Source organism: Sinohyriopsis cumingii, chromosome 1 (genome assembly GCF_028554795.1).
Source record: "Sinohyriopsis cumingii isolate HCF-2022 chromosome 1, ASM2855479v2, whole genome shotgun sequence".
Classification (NCBI taxonomy): Eukaryota; Metazoa; Mollusca; class Bivalvia; order Unionida; family Unionidae; genus Sinohyriopsis; species Sinohyriopsis cumingii.
The window spans coordinates 75335680-75354461 of record NC_142961.1 but is presented as its reverse complement, the minus strand read 5'-3'; the positions used below and the strand labels follow the sequence as shown (position 1 = coordinate 75354461).

General features: G+C 34.4%; 1 protein-coding gene across 1 annotated transcript in view; it reads right to left on the bottom strand.

Annotated features, from left to right (window-relative positions):
• Window positions 1-9170: 9170 nt before the first annotated feature.
• The window catches only part of LOC149807137 (mitogen-activated protein kinase kinase kinase 1-like), a 128324-nt gene continuing 118712 nt past the window's right edge, over window positions 9171-18782 (bottom strand). Inside the window, exon 23 of the mRNA XM_089962584.1 lies at window positions 9171-17182. Within this exon, the coding sequence (XP_089818710.1) occupies window positions 17021-17182 (162 nt within the window). The 3' untranslated portion in view covers window positions 9171-17020. The remainder of the gene's footprint in view (window positions 17183-18782) is intronic.

Below are 18782 nucleotides of genomic sequence, written 5' to 3'. Positions count from 1 at the left end.
GGTTTTAGTAAGTTTTCTTGTCCTTCTTTATTGCCTAATTTGGTAGCTTCAATGTTAATCCTTGGTGGTTTTTGTAACCATGGTGATTTGTTCTGGTCTGTATTGTTTGTTATCTGTTTTTTTAGTAGAGGTATCTTTTCTCTTAGTTCAAGGATTACCTTGCCACTTGGTGTGGTGGGTATGATTTTGGGTTTGAGGACAACTTTACACTTATTTATAGCTATTTTGGTGGGATGGTTGTCTGGGTGGGTATCTAATCGAATGGAGTATCAGAGGAGTAGTTCTTGCCTATGTAATTTTAAGGGTAGTTCTCCTGTTAGTGTTTGTAGTTCTTCTAATGATGTTGAGGGGAGTGTTCCTGTGCATAATAATAAGGCTTTTCTCTGGCTAGTGTCAAGTTTTTGTAGTACAGATTGCTTAGCTGAGTTATATGCTTGGCAACCGTAATCCAGTTTTGATCTAATTAAGGTTTTATATATCGTGAAGAGGGTTTCCTGGTTGGATCCCCAGTCAGTCCCTGTGATGTTCCCGAGTAAATTGAGATCTTTGTTACAATTCTGGGTGAGTTGTTCAATGTGCTGTTTCCATGTGAGGTGGTTGTCAAAGAACATTCCTAGGAATTTTACTACTGTTACGTATTTGAATAATTGATTTTGTATATAGAAGTTTGGATAGACTAGGTTGTTATTTTGTTTGGGGGTGAATATGAGTGCCACAGTTTTTTCATGAGATATTTTGAAACCCCATTTTTCCACCCATCTCCCTATGTTGTCTAGGCTCTGCTGGATTTCTTTAACTACTGTCTTATTGGCAGGATTTCCATTCCTCCATATGCCACTATCATCTGCAAATTGTGACAAGTTTATTTTTGTGGAGGCTGCATTGAGGTCAAGGTCGTTTGCCATTAGATTAAATAGTAGGGGACTTATTACACTGCCTTGCGGTGTTCCATTTTCAAGTGAAAATTCTTCCGAATGGGTGTTGCCTATTTTTGTGGTAACTTTCCGTCCTGTGAGGAAATTGCCAATCCAGTTGAAAAAGCATCCAGTTATTCCAAATTGGTTTAATTTGGCCATTAGTCCATTGGTCCATACTAGGTCGAACGCTTTTACTAGGTCTAGAAAAACCGCTATGAGGTTGAGATTGGTTTTCCTATGTGCGTTAAAAGCGAGTTTGATGTCTGTTTCCAATCTGAGAAGTTGGTCAGTGGTGGACCGTTTGTTCCGAAAGCCACATTGATTTATGGAGAGTAGGTTATTGGTTTCTAAGTGGTGTTTTAACCTATTTGAGATTATTGTCTCCATTATTTTGCAAATATTGTTTGTAAGGGAGATGGGTCAGTACGAATTTATGTTGTTGGGATCTTTACCTAGCTCGGGGATTGGTATTACTATGGCCAGTTTCCATTTGGTGTTCTGTTGGCCTTTATCCCATATCCTATTAAAGAGTTTGATTATATTGATGGGTATTTCTTTTATAGATAATGTAACCTAACTGATCCTTACCAGGGGATGTTTCGTTTTTGGATTGTAGGGCTATCTCCCATTCATGTACTGTGATGTCGCTATTTAGGTGAGATTCTTTTGTTCCTTAGCCTTGAAACATTTGAGGTTGGGTTTCCTCCATTAGTTTTTTGTGTTCTTGAAAGTTTCTGGTGTAGTTATTGTTGCTACTCATGTTCGAAAAATGCTTCGCTAGGAGGTCTGCCTTATCTTTATTTGTTATGGCATTTTTAATTTTTGGGGCTGAGGTAGTTGCTTTCCCTTTTATGGCTTTTATCTTGTCCCATATTTGTTTTGAGTTTGATTTTAGACTCAGTTTAGAGCAAAAGGTTTGCCATAGATTAATTGTAGCAGTTTTTATAGTTTGTTCCAGTGCTTTTTCTTTATCTTCATATTGCTGGAAGTTGATAGAATTTTTGGTGCGTTTATATTTATTTAAGGCCCTATTTTATTTATCTTTATGTGCTATAGTGCACTGTTTAGTCCACCATGGTACAGGGTTTCTATTTTGGATATTAATTGTCTTTGGGATGCATCGGTTTGCTGCCTCTATAATTGTGTCTGTTATGTTATCATAATACATGTCAATATTTGTTTTTTCTGAGTTATCTGGATTTACTCTAGCTAGTAATAACTGGAATTGGTCCCAGTCTGCCTGTTGGTACCTACATTTAGATGGGGTTTCATTTGTAATGTGTTGAGTTTTTGTTTGAATATTGATTGTAATAGGGAAATGGTCACTTCCTAACGTATCTTCTTGGTCCACCCACCAATTTGTGATTTGAGCCAATTTTGGGGTAGTGATGGTTAGGTCTATGGCTGAGAGAGTGCCATCCTCAGGGTTTAATCTAGAGTTTGACCCGTCATTTAAAATGACCAGATTGTTCTCAGTTATCCATTTTTCCTCTTTGATCTTTCTTTTTACCTCCCCATAATTCACTGTGTGCGTTTAAGTCGCCACAGATAATTAGATTGTTGTTGTTGTTATTAGTGATTCCCCTTAGTGAGATTAGGTTGGTAGGGCAGAAGGTACCCCCTGGGTCGTATGCATTTATTATTTGAATGTTTGTGGTTCCTATATTTATCATTACTGACATTATTTCGATGCTATTATTAATGTTTAGGTTGGGGGTACTTCTGTTATTTCATAGTAGATTAGTGTATCTATCAAAAAAATTGCTAGTCCACCCCCTTTCTGCCCCTTGGATCTGTTTTTAAAGATTCCCTGGGTATAGCCTTGTAGTTTGGGCAGGCGTTTGTGTTCTTGTGTTATGTGGGTTTCCTGTAGGCAGACTACATCTGGTTTTACAGCTGTATTATTCAGTTTGTTCTGCAGTTCTGATAGGTTTTTAAAGATTCCTCTGCAGTTCCATTGCCAGATGGCGATTTTTGTTATTTTTTGTACTGTCCATTTTTGACGTTGTCTTTATCTGTTAGTCTTGTGGTCCAATCAGCTAGTATGGTGAAAATGGTTTTGAGGGTTCTCATTATGCTACTGAGATCTTGTATTAGGGTTTCTGTTGTTATAGTTTTTGTTTTATCACAACTTGCATATTATTTGATATTATCTATATTAAATTAAAATATCTGGAAAAATGTATTGCTAAAATTAACTAATTTATCGATATTAATTAAACAAAAAACCAAGCAAAAATGTATTTTAATGGATTTAAAAATCCTTTCCCTCACTAAAATCTTTATGAAGTAATTCAAACCTGACAAGATTTCTTTTTCTAACTGATCAGTTTGATTAACAGTTTGAGCCAAACCAAATGAATTTCAAGCTACTTAACTTGAATAAATTGTCTCAGATAGAACTATTTGCAGAGTTCTGAATATTTTGTTATGATGTTTTAGTTCATCTGAACCTGTTGATAAATTTAATTCCAATCAATTGATGAAATAACGGTCAATAAAATGATCGGAACCTGCAATGCAGCATATTTCACACCTAAAAATATACAAGTGTGACATAACAAAGGTAAACGATAGTAACATAAAATTTAGGAAAAGGAATACAATTCTGTTAGTGAGCAAAGGGCATAATATAAAATGCAGGTCATCTTAGGGTGCTCTCTGAGATTAAGGTTGACTTGGATGATGTTGATGGATGTAATTAACTGTCATATCCAACAATTTTGAATTGAATTGATCATTTTAAAGATGGTCACAGATCCACAGAATATGACCAATGTTCTGGAAGATTGTTGTATGTAATTAATGAGCAGGAAGTGGCTGTTACAAGGGAAGCAACTGATCAAGATACTTCATACGCGCTGGAAGATACTTTGATTATCATGGGCATTGATTTCATCAGCTGTTTTTAATCTAGTTAAGAATCAATGATGCTGAGAAAGATTTGTGCAAAATGGGTCTCACATTTGCAGGCAGCTGATCAAAACAGACTCGGGTAGAAATCACCAGACAGCTACTCACAAAATATAAAAAAGTCACCAGGGATATTTGAATGAGATTGTCGCAGGTGATGAAACATGGATTTCCTTAAAATTTAGATTGGAGAAAATGAGCAGAGACCATAAACAGCTTGACATAGCCATACTGTCAAGAAAGTATTTTTTAAACAAAAGGCTTGATCATCCAGGCACCTGAAATGGCTAGTATCACTAAATATTTTTTACCACCAAAAGCATTACCAAAAGTTGTGTAACAATGCTGACCCACCGGTCTCTACACTGGGACCTGAGGTATCGATCTACTTCATGACAATGCACCAGTGCATACATCTGCTGTCATGACAGACTTCTTGAAGGAGTACAGCATCCCAATTGTTCCACATCCTCCATGCAGCTCTGTTTTAACTACAAGTGATTTGTGGCTGAATCCCATTATTAAAGACTAACTCAGGGGCAGAAGAGATGAAGGCTGCTGTGTTGTTGGAAGTGTACTTTTCCAGGCTGAACACCATGTAAAAATATGAATACAAATGGCATATAATAATTGGAGAATCAGACTGAAAACGCGTGTAATGGTGCACGGGGAGTACTTGGTGGTGATGTACTGATGTAATGTTTTCTGATAAAGAATTCTGAATTCTGATGTACGGCACACCAATTTTCCTAGCTTTTTAAACATCCCTCATATTTATGTATGAAGGTTGGGGTGTCATAACATTGTGGTTTACCCCTCATAGGATGGTATGAAGGTTGGGGTGCCATAACATTGTGATTTACCCCTCAAAAGATGGTATAAAGGTTGGGGTGCCATAACATTGTGGTGTACCCCTCATAAGATGGTATGAAGGTTGGGGTGCCATAACATTGTGATTTACCCCTCAAAAGATGGTATAAAGGTTTGGGGTGCTGTAACATTTTGGTTTATCCCTCATAAGATGGTATGAAGGTTGGGGTGCCACAACATAGTGATTTACCCATAAAAAATGAAGTTCTAGTGTAATAGATTATATAGTTGCAAAAGTGTAAATGACAATTCTAAAGATGTCATAATTATCACTCGAAATATTTATCATTTTATAGCATTATGCTATGGCAGATCAGGATCTTTTTTGTTTGCAGTTTGACTCAACTTATGAGCATAACTGGTAGGTCACAAAACTGTGGACTGCACCTTTTTAAATTTTGTGAAGGTATAAAATTGTGGACTGCACCGTTTTAAATTTTGTGAAGGTATAAAATTGTGGACTGCACCTTTTTAAATTTTGTGAAGGTATAAAATTGTGGACTGCACCTTTTTAAATTTTGTGAAGGTATAAAATTGTTCAATATCCTTGTTCTAAGCACAGACAAGATATATAACCTATTCCAGGTCTATTACAAGATTTGTCACTGAGCGACTCATGCTCATTAAAAAAAAATATAACCAAGTGTGCACAAATCATGTGTCTTGTATGAAAGCTCTTCATTTGTTTACTTTATTAAATCTCCTCTATATTTACGCACCCCTTCTCTTTAAATGGAGTGGGAATTGCCTCCAAATTTCAGTTCTAGAACAGACCAAACTCTCATGAAAATTAACCAACTTTTACCCTAAGTTCATTTCATAAAAAAAAATACAAAAGACTAAACAAAGAAAACTGATTATATTTGTTCCTGGTGTTTAATGTTATCCACAAATTTCTGTGGGTGAATTAATGTCACTGTAATACAAGATTGCCATAAATAAGCGTTTTACACTATCATGTGTTTGATTGGTAAGTAATGTCTATAATCACTTTGAAGTTGGGTCCAACTGCAAGCTGCATAGGTTTGGCTTTGGTTTTGTGGGGTTTAACTATGTATTTCAGTACATTATTAGACTACACATGGCAGCCAGTACACTTGGCGGATAGTGTGTGTGTGTGTGATTTGGATTTGTAACATTTCGCTTTAAAATTTTCCAGTCATATGGCTACAATGTCTGTAGTGTGGCAGTTTATAGTGATGTCTAGCACTGAGGCATCATGCCGCAGACATGTAGTGTGATGTCCACCGAGTCACATTATTCTGACACCAGGCCGACCAGTCCTAACACTAACCTCTTAATGCTGAGCACCATGCAAGGCAGCTGTTTGTACCATTTTTATAAGTCTTTGGTATGACTCAGTCAGGGTTCGAACCTGTGACCTCCTGCATCAGAGGCAGATGATTTAACCACTATGCCACCAGAGAAATATCATTTGGTGGAGAGATGACAGGAAGAACCACCAACCCATGGTAAGCTACTGACAAACTTTTCTCACATATCCATGTTGGTAAAGCCTAGACCTGAACCCATGCAGACAGGTGAAATGTGCGAGTGATCTGTAAAGGTGAGCACCTTTGACCACTCAGCCACCTGGGATCCCACAAGCTGCATAGACCCAGAATTGCCATGGCATTATGCACTGGCAGATCTAGGTCTATGCAGTTTGCTAGGAGCAATCAATAAAGCAAAAACACTGATCCTGATTTGTCAGCACATTATATGACAGCAGATCAAGGTCTATTAGCAGCTGGACTTGTATGCAAGTTTATAGGGTAGTAGCGTTGTCCCATTGTGATAATTACTTGTATACACATTCGTGATTTAAATACATTGCATATGGATGGTAAACAGATGCATATGTAGGTTAAATGCATGGATGGGTTAGTGGCCTATGAATTTGTCGGGGTGGGGTGTTTTTTTTAAAACTTTGAATAAATAGCAGGCTGCTGGTGACAGATTGGTGGAGGTTAGCAATTCATCAATTTCTTTCATGACAATAAAGTTGTGTTATTTTAAATCATTTTTTTTAGCTTGTTAAGAACTTCCAAATTTAAAAATTGTTGTTACATTATTTACATTAATACTTTTAGCACTTGTAAATGGCAACATACTTCTTTCCTATTGTACTTAATTTGTTTTCCTCTTGTCAGCTCAAATCATGCCTAAGATTAATTTATCCAACCTAAAGAAACATGATAATAGTGTGCATTTCTGATGTGAAATCATGGATGACAAGCTGCAGATGAATGACGATAGAACTGAAGCCATTCTGATCACAATATAAAGACTTTCTCATTCATATCCTTTACCTCAAACAATAAATATCAGCAACACCAACATTAAATTCACAGTCAGTACGAAACCTAGGTGTTACTCTGGACAGTACTCTCACACTGCACCAACATGTCATGAACATATGCAAGGCTGCATATCTTGAGCTCAGCCGCATCAGCTCCATTCACAAATATCTTTCACTTGTGTGTTCATTAGTACTTTCAAAACTGAACTATTATAACTCAATTCTGTCTGGTTCATCTCAATATCTATTCCAGAAACTTCAAAAAGTTCAAAACACAGCTGCTCAGATCATTCTTAGAGTACTATGATCAGAGCATACCTCCCCGCTGCTCTGTACCCTACACTGGCAATCCATTCAATCCAGAATCAAACACAAAATCTGTTCTCTGTGCTACGTTTCACTGTCGGACTCCAGTCCAACATACCTATCCAACCTCACCCATGTGTACACACCAGCAAGATACTTACGCTCCTCTTCTGACAATCATATACTCATTATTCCCACTATGAAAACAAAGTCATATGGACAGCGTTCTTTTGCATACCAGGGCCCAGCAACATGGAATGAATTGCCCTCTGAACACAAAAACACAGTGATCCCATTCAAGAGTGCTCTTAAAACTCACCTGTTTTGATTGCAAGAACAAACTTAAAGACCTAATAATGTTTCCTACCTTAAATATTTTCAGCATGTTCTTTATGTTTTCTAATTTCATGGTGTTTGTCTTTTGTAATCATATCATTATATATGTTTTTTTTATATTATAGGTGTTGTCTAATGTGGTAAAGCGCTTAGAGATTCTAAAGATTAGGCGCTATACAAAGTCCTCATTATTATTATTATTATCATAATACAGCCCATATTCTACAAGTATATTCAGAATTGATGACCACTTAATGTATGGTTTTATGTCAGCAATAAAATGGATACAAATATTTAAAAAAATTTAAGTTGTTGAGAAGAAAGAAACAAAATAATAAATTGAATATATACCTCTAATAAACGATCCTCTTGGAAGCTCTAATTTGATATATTTTAATATCAAATTCAATTGGTCATTTTTCCCCAATTGGATACTCATAAGCTATACTAATAACGTAAAGGTCATACTTGTTAAATACATTTCTTTTACAGTTTTAAACAGGAAAAATATAAGAATATTTTCCTCATGCTGGGATCAGCCTAGCTTTATTCTACGAATCTGGGATCAACCCAGAATACACTCTTATGCAGGGATCAGCCTAGTATAAGATGGGATCAGCCCAGAATACATTAGCATGCTGGGATCAGCCTAGCACATAGTTTTCTTAAGCTGGGATCAGCCCAGAATACACTTGAATGCTGGGATCAGCCTAGCACAGATTTTACTTGAACTGGGATCAGCCTAGCAGTCTATGAAAGCTGGGATCAGCCTAGATTATACTTTAATGCTTGGATCAGCCTAGCACCAATTATCCTTGAGCTGGGATCAGCCCAGAATACAAAATAATGCTGGGATCAGCCTAGCATAGATTTACTTGAGCTGGTATCAGCCTAACACAGATTTTACTTTATATCATTTGTCTGAAGCCAGGATCATACAATATATATTTGCACAGTATTTGAAACCTGAATGCAAGAAATATACCATTCTTGCAATTTCATGTTTCCTGGTATATTGCTAACACTAGGTACCACAAAAAAATATGATACTAACACATCTTCTATATAACCTTACCTAGTTTCAATTCTCTATTTCAAACAGCTATATGTTGACCTTGACATAGAAGCTGGACTCTATGCTAACACTGCCTGGTACTGAATTATTGCCCTATAGCAATGATATTTAAATGTATCAAATGTCATAAAGCTATTTCAAATGGCATTTAAGAGTGTAAAAATAAAAACAAAGCATGACCAATGATGGATGGACAGATACACAAATGAGCAAAAACAAATAACGTTTTGCCCTCTCCTGAAAAGATGGCAGACAGCCAGACATAAAGAGAAAAAAAAACCAATAACCTGAAAAAGTAAGGTCTGAATGAGGTGCTCTGTACTTGTAAAATCCCTTTTTTTTAAAACAACAAATTAAGAATATAATATGGCTTGCTATTTATTTATTGTTTTTTTATTATTAATTATTGAAATAAAAACAGAATGACAAAAATATTGAACAAAATACATGATGAAGCAAAACAGCTCTTTAATAGATGAAGATAACTTTACAAAAATGATCTGTAAAATGGCATAACCATCTTAAGACAGTACAGTAAAAAATAATTAGGATTGAGATTTTGATGTTAAGTAAATGGAATCAATATTTTCAAATGTAGTTAAAAATACTGAATGGTAATGTTTATTAGAATAATGAGAAAATCATGGAATGTTAAATCATGGACTACACTAAATGGTAGTAAGTAAAAGGGGATGGTTACTCTTTTGACACGGAGAAACCTCAAACCAAATCATCAACATGGAAAATTTATCAAAATACAATTGTTAAATGTACTATAAAAGAATAAATGAATTGATTTATTGTTTTGTTAATAATTTAAATTGTAAAAGCCAAAAACAGCAAAAACTTTGGTCAGTATATACCCCAACACCAATGCATTTTAATAAGGAAATTGTACCATTATTGGTAAAACTTACTCAAATATAGTTAAAACTGAAGAACTTAAACAAGTGCAAGTCTGATATCACTCATGTGGCTTACAGAACTTAATAATTCAACATTTCACTCAGAAGCTCTATGTAGTGCTCTAAGAACATATGTAAACTATCCCCCAGACTTTGTATTATGTTGATTTTACCTATTTTATAATGGTGTAATTCATGTGCAGTCTATTGCTCCAAAAATGAAGTTATCAAAGATCAGTACATGTTAAATTTACAGAAGACGCTTTCATTTGTGGTCCACAGTCACACGTATTTCACATAAAATTATAGTTCACAGTTTTTTCTTTTTTAAGGCCATGTGTTTTATTTACTGTTGGTACCTAAATCTGAAAGTGCTTCTGGAAAAAGATCTTTTGGTGGTTTTTGAATTAAAAGCTAAAAAAATAAAATACATCAATCCTGAATAGTTTGTAACAGCACTGAAAATAAGAAAGGACAATAAATAATGTACAATAAAAAGTAAGGCAGATATTTGTGGCACTTTATCTAGCAGTACTAGCAACTGTAAAACTCTACTTCACCGAAAAACTTGCTTCCAAATATGTAATAATTTCAAAATGCAGCAAAAATGTTTGAAATAATCATCTGCAAATAAATTTATAAACTTATATGTGGATCTGATAAGAATCTGTTTTTATTGGAGCAAAATTAATATGTGAAAAATACACATTTACTTGGAAATTCACATCAATAGCAGTTTAAAGAGATTTTCATCCTTAACTACAACACTGCACATAGTTTAATTGAAAACTGTCTCAAATGCTCCTCAATTACTCACAACACATCAATATAATTGCGTATGAAGGTTGTGATGTTTCTCTGGTTTTACAAACTAATCTTAAAGCTAATTATTTTCTCTACTTGGAGTGTTACTTATAATATTTCTATTTTACACGTTTCCTTAACTTATCAATAACAGATTACACATTTTCATTCCAAGTGTGTATTATTTTGCTAATTTTCTTTTTTTATACATGACTGCATTGAAATATATGCATTTTGTATTCCCCAAAACTCAGACTTAAAATCTGGTTTACATATTTTAGAAAAGGAAGATTCTCCTTAGTCAATACTATGGTCTACTTGCCTAGTTTTCCTTAATGGACATAAGAAATCAAATTGACTGCATATCATACAAACTGAGAAACAGTTTTAACTGCTCTTAAGTTCATTAATATGCACAGATCTTGCTCATAATAAAACACACTGGATATCTTGACGATGCAAGCCTATATAGTGAGTGTAATAAAATTCTGATGAGAGATTTTAACTGAAGTGTTGACAAGATGACCTCATCAATATGCACTGACCATATTCATGCTTGTACCCATTTCACATACTGATGATTTTCATCTCTTTACCATGATCAGATCTTAATGATATAAACCATCTATTTAAAGTCTGATCAAAACTGGATCAGAATACGGATTCCAAATGGGTAACAATCAATTACCGATGAATGAATGATACAAAACTGACACAGGGTCATACTATAAGCTCACTTGAATTTACAGCCAGGTAAGGCCAAACCTAATTTTAAAAGTGTTTGTTGTGTTCCAAGTCTCAGGGTTTTAAAAACTGCCTCGTCTGTTTATTTACAAAGTGTATCCCACAACAAATGGCCAGATATTGATCTACCTTTATATCATACACTCAATGAAACAATTTGATGTCTTCTGCAGTGGACAAATGGGATTGTAAGTATATGCAACCATTCGGTGCAAATGCACTTATTTGAACACCTTCTGTGGTATTGTATACTGAGAACATATATCACAGATACCCACATGTAAATGGTCACATCACAACAATATGACAGAAATAATGAATTTTAAAGATGTAATATTTAACAAGATGAAGGTAAAAACCGGTAAAGATAGTGCAGTATTGACATTAGAAATAAAAACAAGGCTTCATGACCTCAACTGCAATATATCTGTGACATCATCTTTGAACTGTTCACCTGTCAGATATAAATAACAGATACCTTCATAGCAAACCATGCTAACCAGTCTGCCTGGACTGGAAGAAATGATGGCATTCAGTGTCTTATAAGGAAATTGCCACATCTCATATGACAAGTAGTTAAACAATTACACTTTTTTTTAATTACAGAAAAACCACAAGGTGTTCTAAATGATCATGTACTGGCAAACAAGGATATGTCTGCTTGTTATACAGTGAAACCTCTAAACCAGTTGTTTTTAATGTATGAGTCGCAACTCAAAACTGCGTTGCCATGCTGTTTTGAGTGGGCCACCAAAATCAACTGTAATATGAAATTTCCTATCCAAGTGTTTTTTCCCACATTTGATGGGTTGTGAGGCTAACACCACAAACCTAATTTGGGTCACCACCTAAAAAGTATAAAAACCACTGCTCTAAACACAAAAATCTCAGTAAACGAAAATCCCCTTGAAATTCAATAATTTTCTGGTCCTGAATTTTTCTTTCTTTACTTTCAATGAATTTATATTCTGTAAAACTGAAACTGAAAAAAGACATAAGTTTGGTTACAAATATAAATTTTAAATGAGCACAATAAAATGGAAATTTAATAAGAGTCAGTTATGCAGCCATGCAGAATAAAATAAAACCCAAGATAGAAACACAATTGACACAATAAAGTCCTAATTATCACAGATATTATTTTAAAAACTGACTGGTAACAAATGTTTTATAAGAATATACAATTACCTGTTACATCATTTCTCATTCTTAGGTGAAAATACAATCAGTAAACTGAACATTCTCAAAAAGCAGATAGTTTAGTTTATCTCAAGAGATTTCAGTCTAAAGAGGTTTCACTGTACAATGATTTCCAGAAAACAGAGTAGACCCCAATCTGCAGTGCATTTATTTTGCAATGGCAGGTCTGGGTCTGTGCTGCTTCCTGATCATCACACCATACACATTTATAACATGAGCTATTGACAGTGAGTGCATCATGAGGGTTCTGCTCACTCACTACAATTTGTACTGTTGTGCCTTAAGCACAGGAACTTGTCTAGGGAAACCAAAGTTAGGAATGGCCACTTTGTGGCCAAGACTGCTCTAAATGATGACGTGGAATGCCTGTTATGTAACTCCTTCAAGGTCTATTAAATAACCATCATCACATGTAAGATATGAAGTTGACGGGGCGATAACTCTGTCCAATATATAGCTCGTTAAAAAAAAAAAACAACTCTAAAATACACAATGTTCTTACCAAATTCCATCAGAAAATGTCAAATGGTTCCTGAACAATGATGATTACAAGCAGTATTCAAAGTTTACCTGTGAAGATTAGACATTTTCTAAACAAGGGTCTTAACTCGGTCCAGATTGATGCATGCAAGATAAACTCTTGAAAGTTGGACACTAGTCTGGAAGACAACACCCATACCAAATTGCATCAGAATTTGATGAATGGTTCTTCAGCTTTTTCCAATCACATGCGATGCCCCATTTATAGTTAATTTTAAGTAGCCTACTAAATGCCATCCAAGCAGGTGTAAAGGCTGTAGAGTAATGCTGGTTGCAGAATGTTTGAACAGATGAAAAGACTGACAACTGGATGGACAGAATATGTGATCATTATAGGACTCAAACATTTCTGTGCTTGCCATATATATATATATATATATATATATATATAAGCCCTGTAAATATTTTTACAATACTGTTCCATTTGAGGTAGTAATGCAATAGAATATGACACAACCTATTCCCATAAAAAAGCTGTTTAGAAAGTTTATTAATAACTCACACCCAAAACAAATTTCCATTTATAGCACATATCATTTACTTGTTTCTCTTGCACATCTTCATGCATGTAGCAAGGTAAAGATTTACCATCAAATAATGCCCTGGATCTTATGGTCTGTGCTGTGTACTATATTCAGGAGTTTAAGTAAACAGGTTAGACCCTGATCTGCAGGTACACTTTGTAATGATGTATCTGGGCTCTGTGCTGTTCAAATTTAGAGGCACATTGTGCACATATAAAGAATAGAATGAATGACACAGTATATGCCCACCCCATGTTAATAATCATATATGTAGATAGCTGAATTTTTTTTAAATGCAGAAACCATTCTTCTTCTTGCCAACACAGTAGCTTGACCTTTGACACCCCCCTCCCTGCAAGGCAAGCCATCCACAAGGTTTGGTAAATGTATGTGGTGCAGAACTAAGTACTTGTGCTGAATTTTTTTCTCTCTTTTCTTTTGAACAGTGACTTTGACTTTTGGCCCTAAAATCAAAAGGATTCTTCCTTATTTCAAGTGCACAATGTCATGGATTTGAAGAGAACTTAAGTTATCATGCAGGAATCATTTGTTTTCATTCATTCAAAGTGACCTTGACCTTTGAAACTGATAGAGTTCTTTAGTATCTGTATAGGAATGAAAATTCAAATCAGTCAAACAAATGGTTGGAAAGGTGGACAACATCATAATATGTTCTGCGTCGTGGAAGGCATATAAAAATGTAGTATTAAAGCTACAGTAAAAAAAATGTGACCATTTTAGTAAGATTTTACTCCATTGCTGTAGGCAAGTATAGTTTCACAACCCGTAGCAAATAACATTTCTAATTTTCTTTTGTTTGTTTGCTGCCTCTGCCATATAGGATAAGTTAAACATTCAACAAACGTTTAAGCTCAGACCATTTGGATGTCTAAAAATAGTGGTGTAAAATCAATCATAGCTATCAGTCCAATTAGTATATACAAAACAATCTACTGACATTTATTGTTTACCACATAATGTTTATGTCATTAACAATAATGATAAACAGTCAATTCATTAAGTTACTTATCAATAGTTATGGGCAAATAAACCTTAAAAATTTTCATCTCACAAAGGAACAAAGTGTGTAATTTCTTAAAATCCCATACAATAAAAGTGAGTTGCAATTCAAAAGTATAAACAAAAGACCCCCTTTATGTTAAGCCCACTGTTTCATCTACGCAAAAAGCAAATTCATTAGGACTGCTTATTCTAAAAAAAACTTTAAGACTGACCTAATTTAGGGACAAATCAGCAAGGACACCTAAATGATTAGCATAGAGTTTTTGCAAAAGTGGATTTGACAAAAAATTAAAATTTCATCATTCAAATGAAAAAGTTACACTTTAAGCAAATGTTCTTGTTGAAGGACAGGAATCTAATTTTTCACTAACAATGGAAACCATCACAAATATCTGCATACTTTAAAATTTTTGGCCCACTCCCACAATAAACCTGCATTTGAAACCTTTGTTATCATTTTCTCATCTCTGTAAAACATCACATAAAAAGCATGACCACTCTCTCTCTCAATCCGTGCCAAGGTAGTTCATGTTGCAAGAACTGACCCACAAAGTAATAATGGATGGACAGACACTCCAACAGACACGACCAATCAGTCTATCAATAAAAATGTGGGCATATTAAACAGTGAAATTCGGGCTCAAGGAAAATTAGAAAAAAGGGCGGATTTCTATTACAGGTAAGTTTATTAACCACCATATTGTAAATATACAATTGATGATTAGCATATTGATTTTAAACTGAACTTTCATTTTCACAATGAATATTTTTGTGTCCATTGAAAACTTTTGTAATATTATGTATTATCGATATCTATATATACATATATATATATACACACACAAACACATAAATTTCCAAAAATATTTTTTAAGTCGCGCTTTGCTGGCTATAGAATTTCCCTCCTATCTGTACATTAAAAACATTTGAACCTAATAAAAAAAATTGAAGGAAAATCCTAAAGTTTTGGTTTCTATAAAACCATTCATGTAATGAATAAAGTAAACATATAAAATTAAAAATGGATAATAAATACAAAGAACATTGTTAAATATTAAACACATCTAAGAGTACCAACCAAATTTAATTTACAAAGCACTCTTCAAGGTTAAACAATCTCTAACAAGACTTCTAAAAAGCTCAAGTCTTGCCTGAGATGCCATACATTTGAAATGAATACCAGATGTGCCAAGCAGGTCAAACTGTACCACAGGGCACTGGTACAATGGCTGCTTGTTGTAAAATATATAACATAAATTCATTGTCTTCATTGTAAATAATCTTGCCCTTCCTACCAGAGATGCCAACCCCTGAGTTAGCTTTTCAGGAATACTAGAGTATCGTTTGCAGAATCAAGGCAGCATATACAGAATAGATAAGTTGGTTAAAAGTAATAATCATACTGCAGTTTCCTGTGACCCCACTAATATCTGTATACAGTCAGAAACAATTAAGGTCCGATGATAATATACGATAAATCCATTCCTCGAATTTCAGAACACTGAATTTCTTAAACGGCATTGAAGAAAAAAAGGGCTGTTCCATTTCAACATGCATGGTACCCATGGATGGCAGTATATAAAAAAGCCATGCTACTCTTTGTTCTAATAATAAAATTATGGAAAATTCCATACTGCATCTACTGATGACGTTAGAAGTACCTTCGCTGGGTTCCAAAGTAGGTATTACTTGGCTGCCATTTTTCAGCTTATTTAGTCTATTCACTGCCTTTTTGTTTATTTACATATGGAAATTACACTGGTGATGAAGCACTTTTCTCTGTACACGTGTCTTCATAGAAAACTCCTGTTTCAAATGTTAAACCCAAAATTTTTGGAGCGTTTATTTTTGCATCAGCACAATTCAAAATCTGGAATTTCAGTAAACAATTCATAATAATTCTGCAAAATCTGGAATGTTGGACATCTCTGCAACAAAGACACACTTAGAATTTGGCATATCAACTGAATTTTTTTTACTGTATATACTCAAAAGTCAGGTCCAATTGCAAACAACATAGCCCCTGTGTTGTTTGTGGTACTGATTACTCTTAACAAAATGCATAGACCAAGATCTTCCAGTGCATAAAGTGTTGGCAGAACTGGGTTTGTGCAGTTCACAGTTGGATGTGACTTATAAGTTAGTATATAAGGAAACTAACTGGCACAATCTGATATAAATTCATTGAAAAAACATAAAGATAAAATGAATCTTTGAGAATTTTTTTGTGAATCACTCAATATGTCATTTTTTCCTTGCCTCTCTGATCCACTGAATATCAGTTCAACATGAACACGGACAATCACTTGTAATGTTCTATATTGTCTGATGAATCTAAGTGCAATGTCCACTGAAAGCAACATTGCTGATATGTGTTTTTCTGAACAGATGAAACCACATTTTCCATATCTGATTTTTCACATCAGGCTGAAGTATGTAACAGAACAATTAATACATTATCAGATTTTGTCAGCTTGTATTTTTCAATATATTATCAGATTTTGTCAGCTTGTATTTTTCTACAAACAGCAGGTGAAAAGGCATGGGTTTGAATAATTCAGTTAACGCTTGCGTTGCATATACTGTGTGAAGAGAGGATGAAGCAGTAGATCTTTAGCTGTGGGTCTCATTTCTTTGCTGTGTTCTAGACACCGTAACATCAGGTCTCGAAGTGGGGGAGACAAGTTATCAGGAATAGGAGGTGAACTTACTGAGGTAGCAATCTGAAAAATGATATAAACATTGGTCCCAATGTCTTAATCAAAATCCAAAGAAACATTAAAATCATGCTTTAATTTCCCCCTTAGAAAAACTTGTTCAGCCAACCTGCCATATGTCCACCTGTCTTTCAATTTTTATGTATATTTAATTTGTATTATTTGTTGGCTTTTCTTAATGATTGTATGTACATCTGTATTTTGTAGTTGACTTTGTTCAAAATGAAAGTAATGGTATACTTGACCAGTAATATTGATTTTGTACTTGACTTTGTCCAAAATGAAAGTAATGGTATACTTGACCAGTAATATTGATTTTGTACTTGACTTGTCCAAAATGAAAGTAATGGTGTACTTGACCAGTAATATTGATTTTGTACTTGACTTGTCCAAAATGAAAGTAATGGTATACTTGACCAGTAATACTGATTTTGTAAACAACATACTATATAGCTTATTTTTCTCTCTAAGTGAGGATTAAATAATCAGACAAATACATTTGGAAGTAAACATGTTTATATGAATCTGAGTCTAGACCTTAGCATTTCACTTGGAAAGTCTTAAACTTGTTCACAATTTTTGAATGTGTTTAAGAAGCAGACTGACCTGCATCCTGGCTGTATTATTGTGTCTTAGCTTTTTATATAATGTTGTTTACTTGAAAAATTAATCATTCTTGCCTTAACATCTGAAACAGAATCAGTCTTATTGTTGTGTTCAGTTTATGATTGGGTGGATTAATTTATTCAAATTATTATTCACTGGAATCACAAAGTACTCAATAATATTCCTGGATTAAAAAATATTAATTTGGAATTCAAGTGAATTTATACAAGGACATTTTGGATTGTGATACTTCAAAACACTTAGCACACTGCCACATTCCAAACCATTGGCACATTAGCATATTCGAGGTTACAGGCACATCAGCATATTCAATATCAGAATTTATTTGGAACACCACTGGAATTCAACTAGAACTTCACACATTTGGATGTGTGAAAGAACTTTTAGGACTATTTGCAATTTAATTCACAGCCTGGACTGACTACTTTATGTCCCTTAGCAAGACGCTTTCTCCAACTGCCTTGGCACTAAATAACTTGTATGTGTTGCTGTGCCATCAAATACCAAAAGGAAACTAAAAGTACATGGAACTTTTAATGACTCGTCATATATCAACATGGTACTTCTAAAAATGTGAGTATAAGCATCACATATGCTTACTGAAATTAAATCATACCTAAAAGATACTTCTGATTCAGTTCTTTGTTGAATCACAAAAAGTAACATTCCAGGTTTTGAAATTTGTGTAAATTTTGACAATAGCCTTTGTCCACAAATTAATTTTGAGTACTAGTATTTCCAGGGAAAACAAACTTGAAATCCAAATAAATTGAAGAAAACAAAATAATTAGCCCAAAACTGGTCACAATATAAAACATTTTAACTTCTCAAGTGTTATGGCAAGAATAACTATTATTTCTCAAAACGTAAGTAATAAATCTAACTAAAACACAAAACAGATGCCCGGATGTGGGTCAATCCTCTGGAAAAAACAGAGTTTGGAACCATTGCTACATGTTATTTGTCATGTACTCTAAGT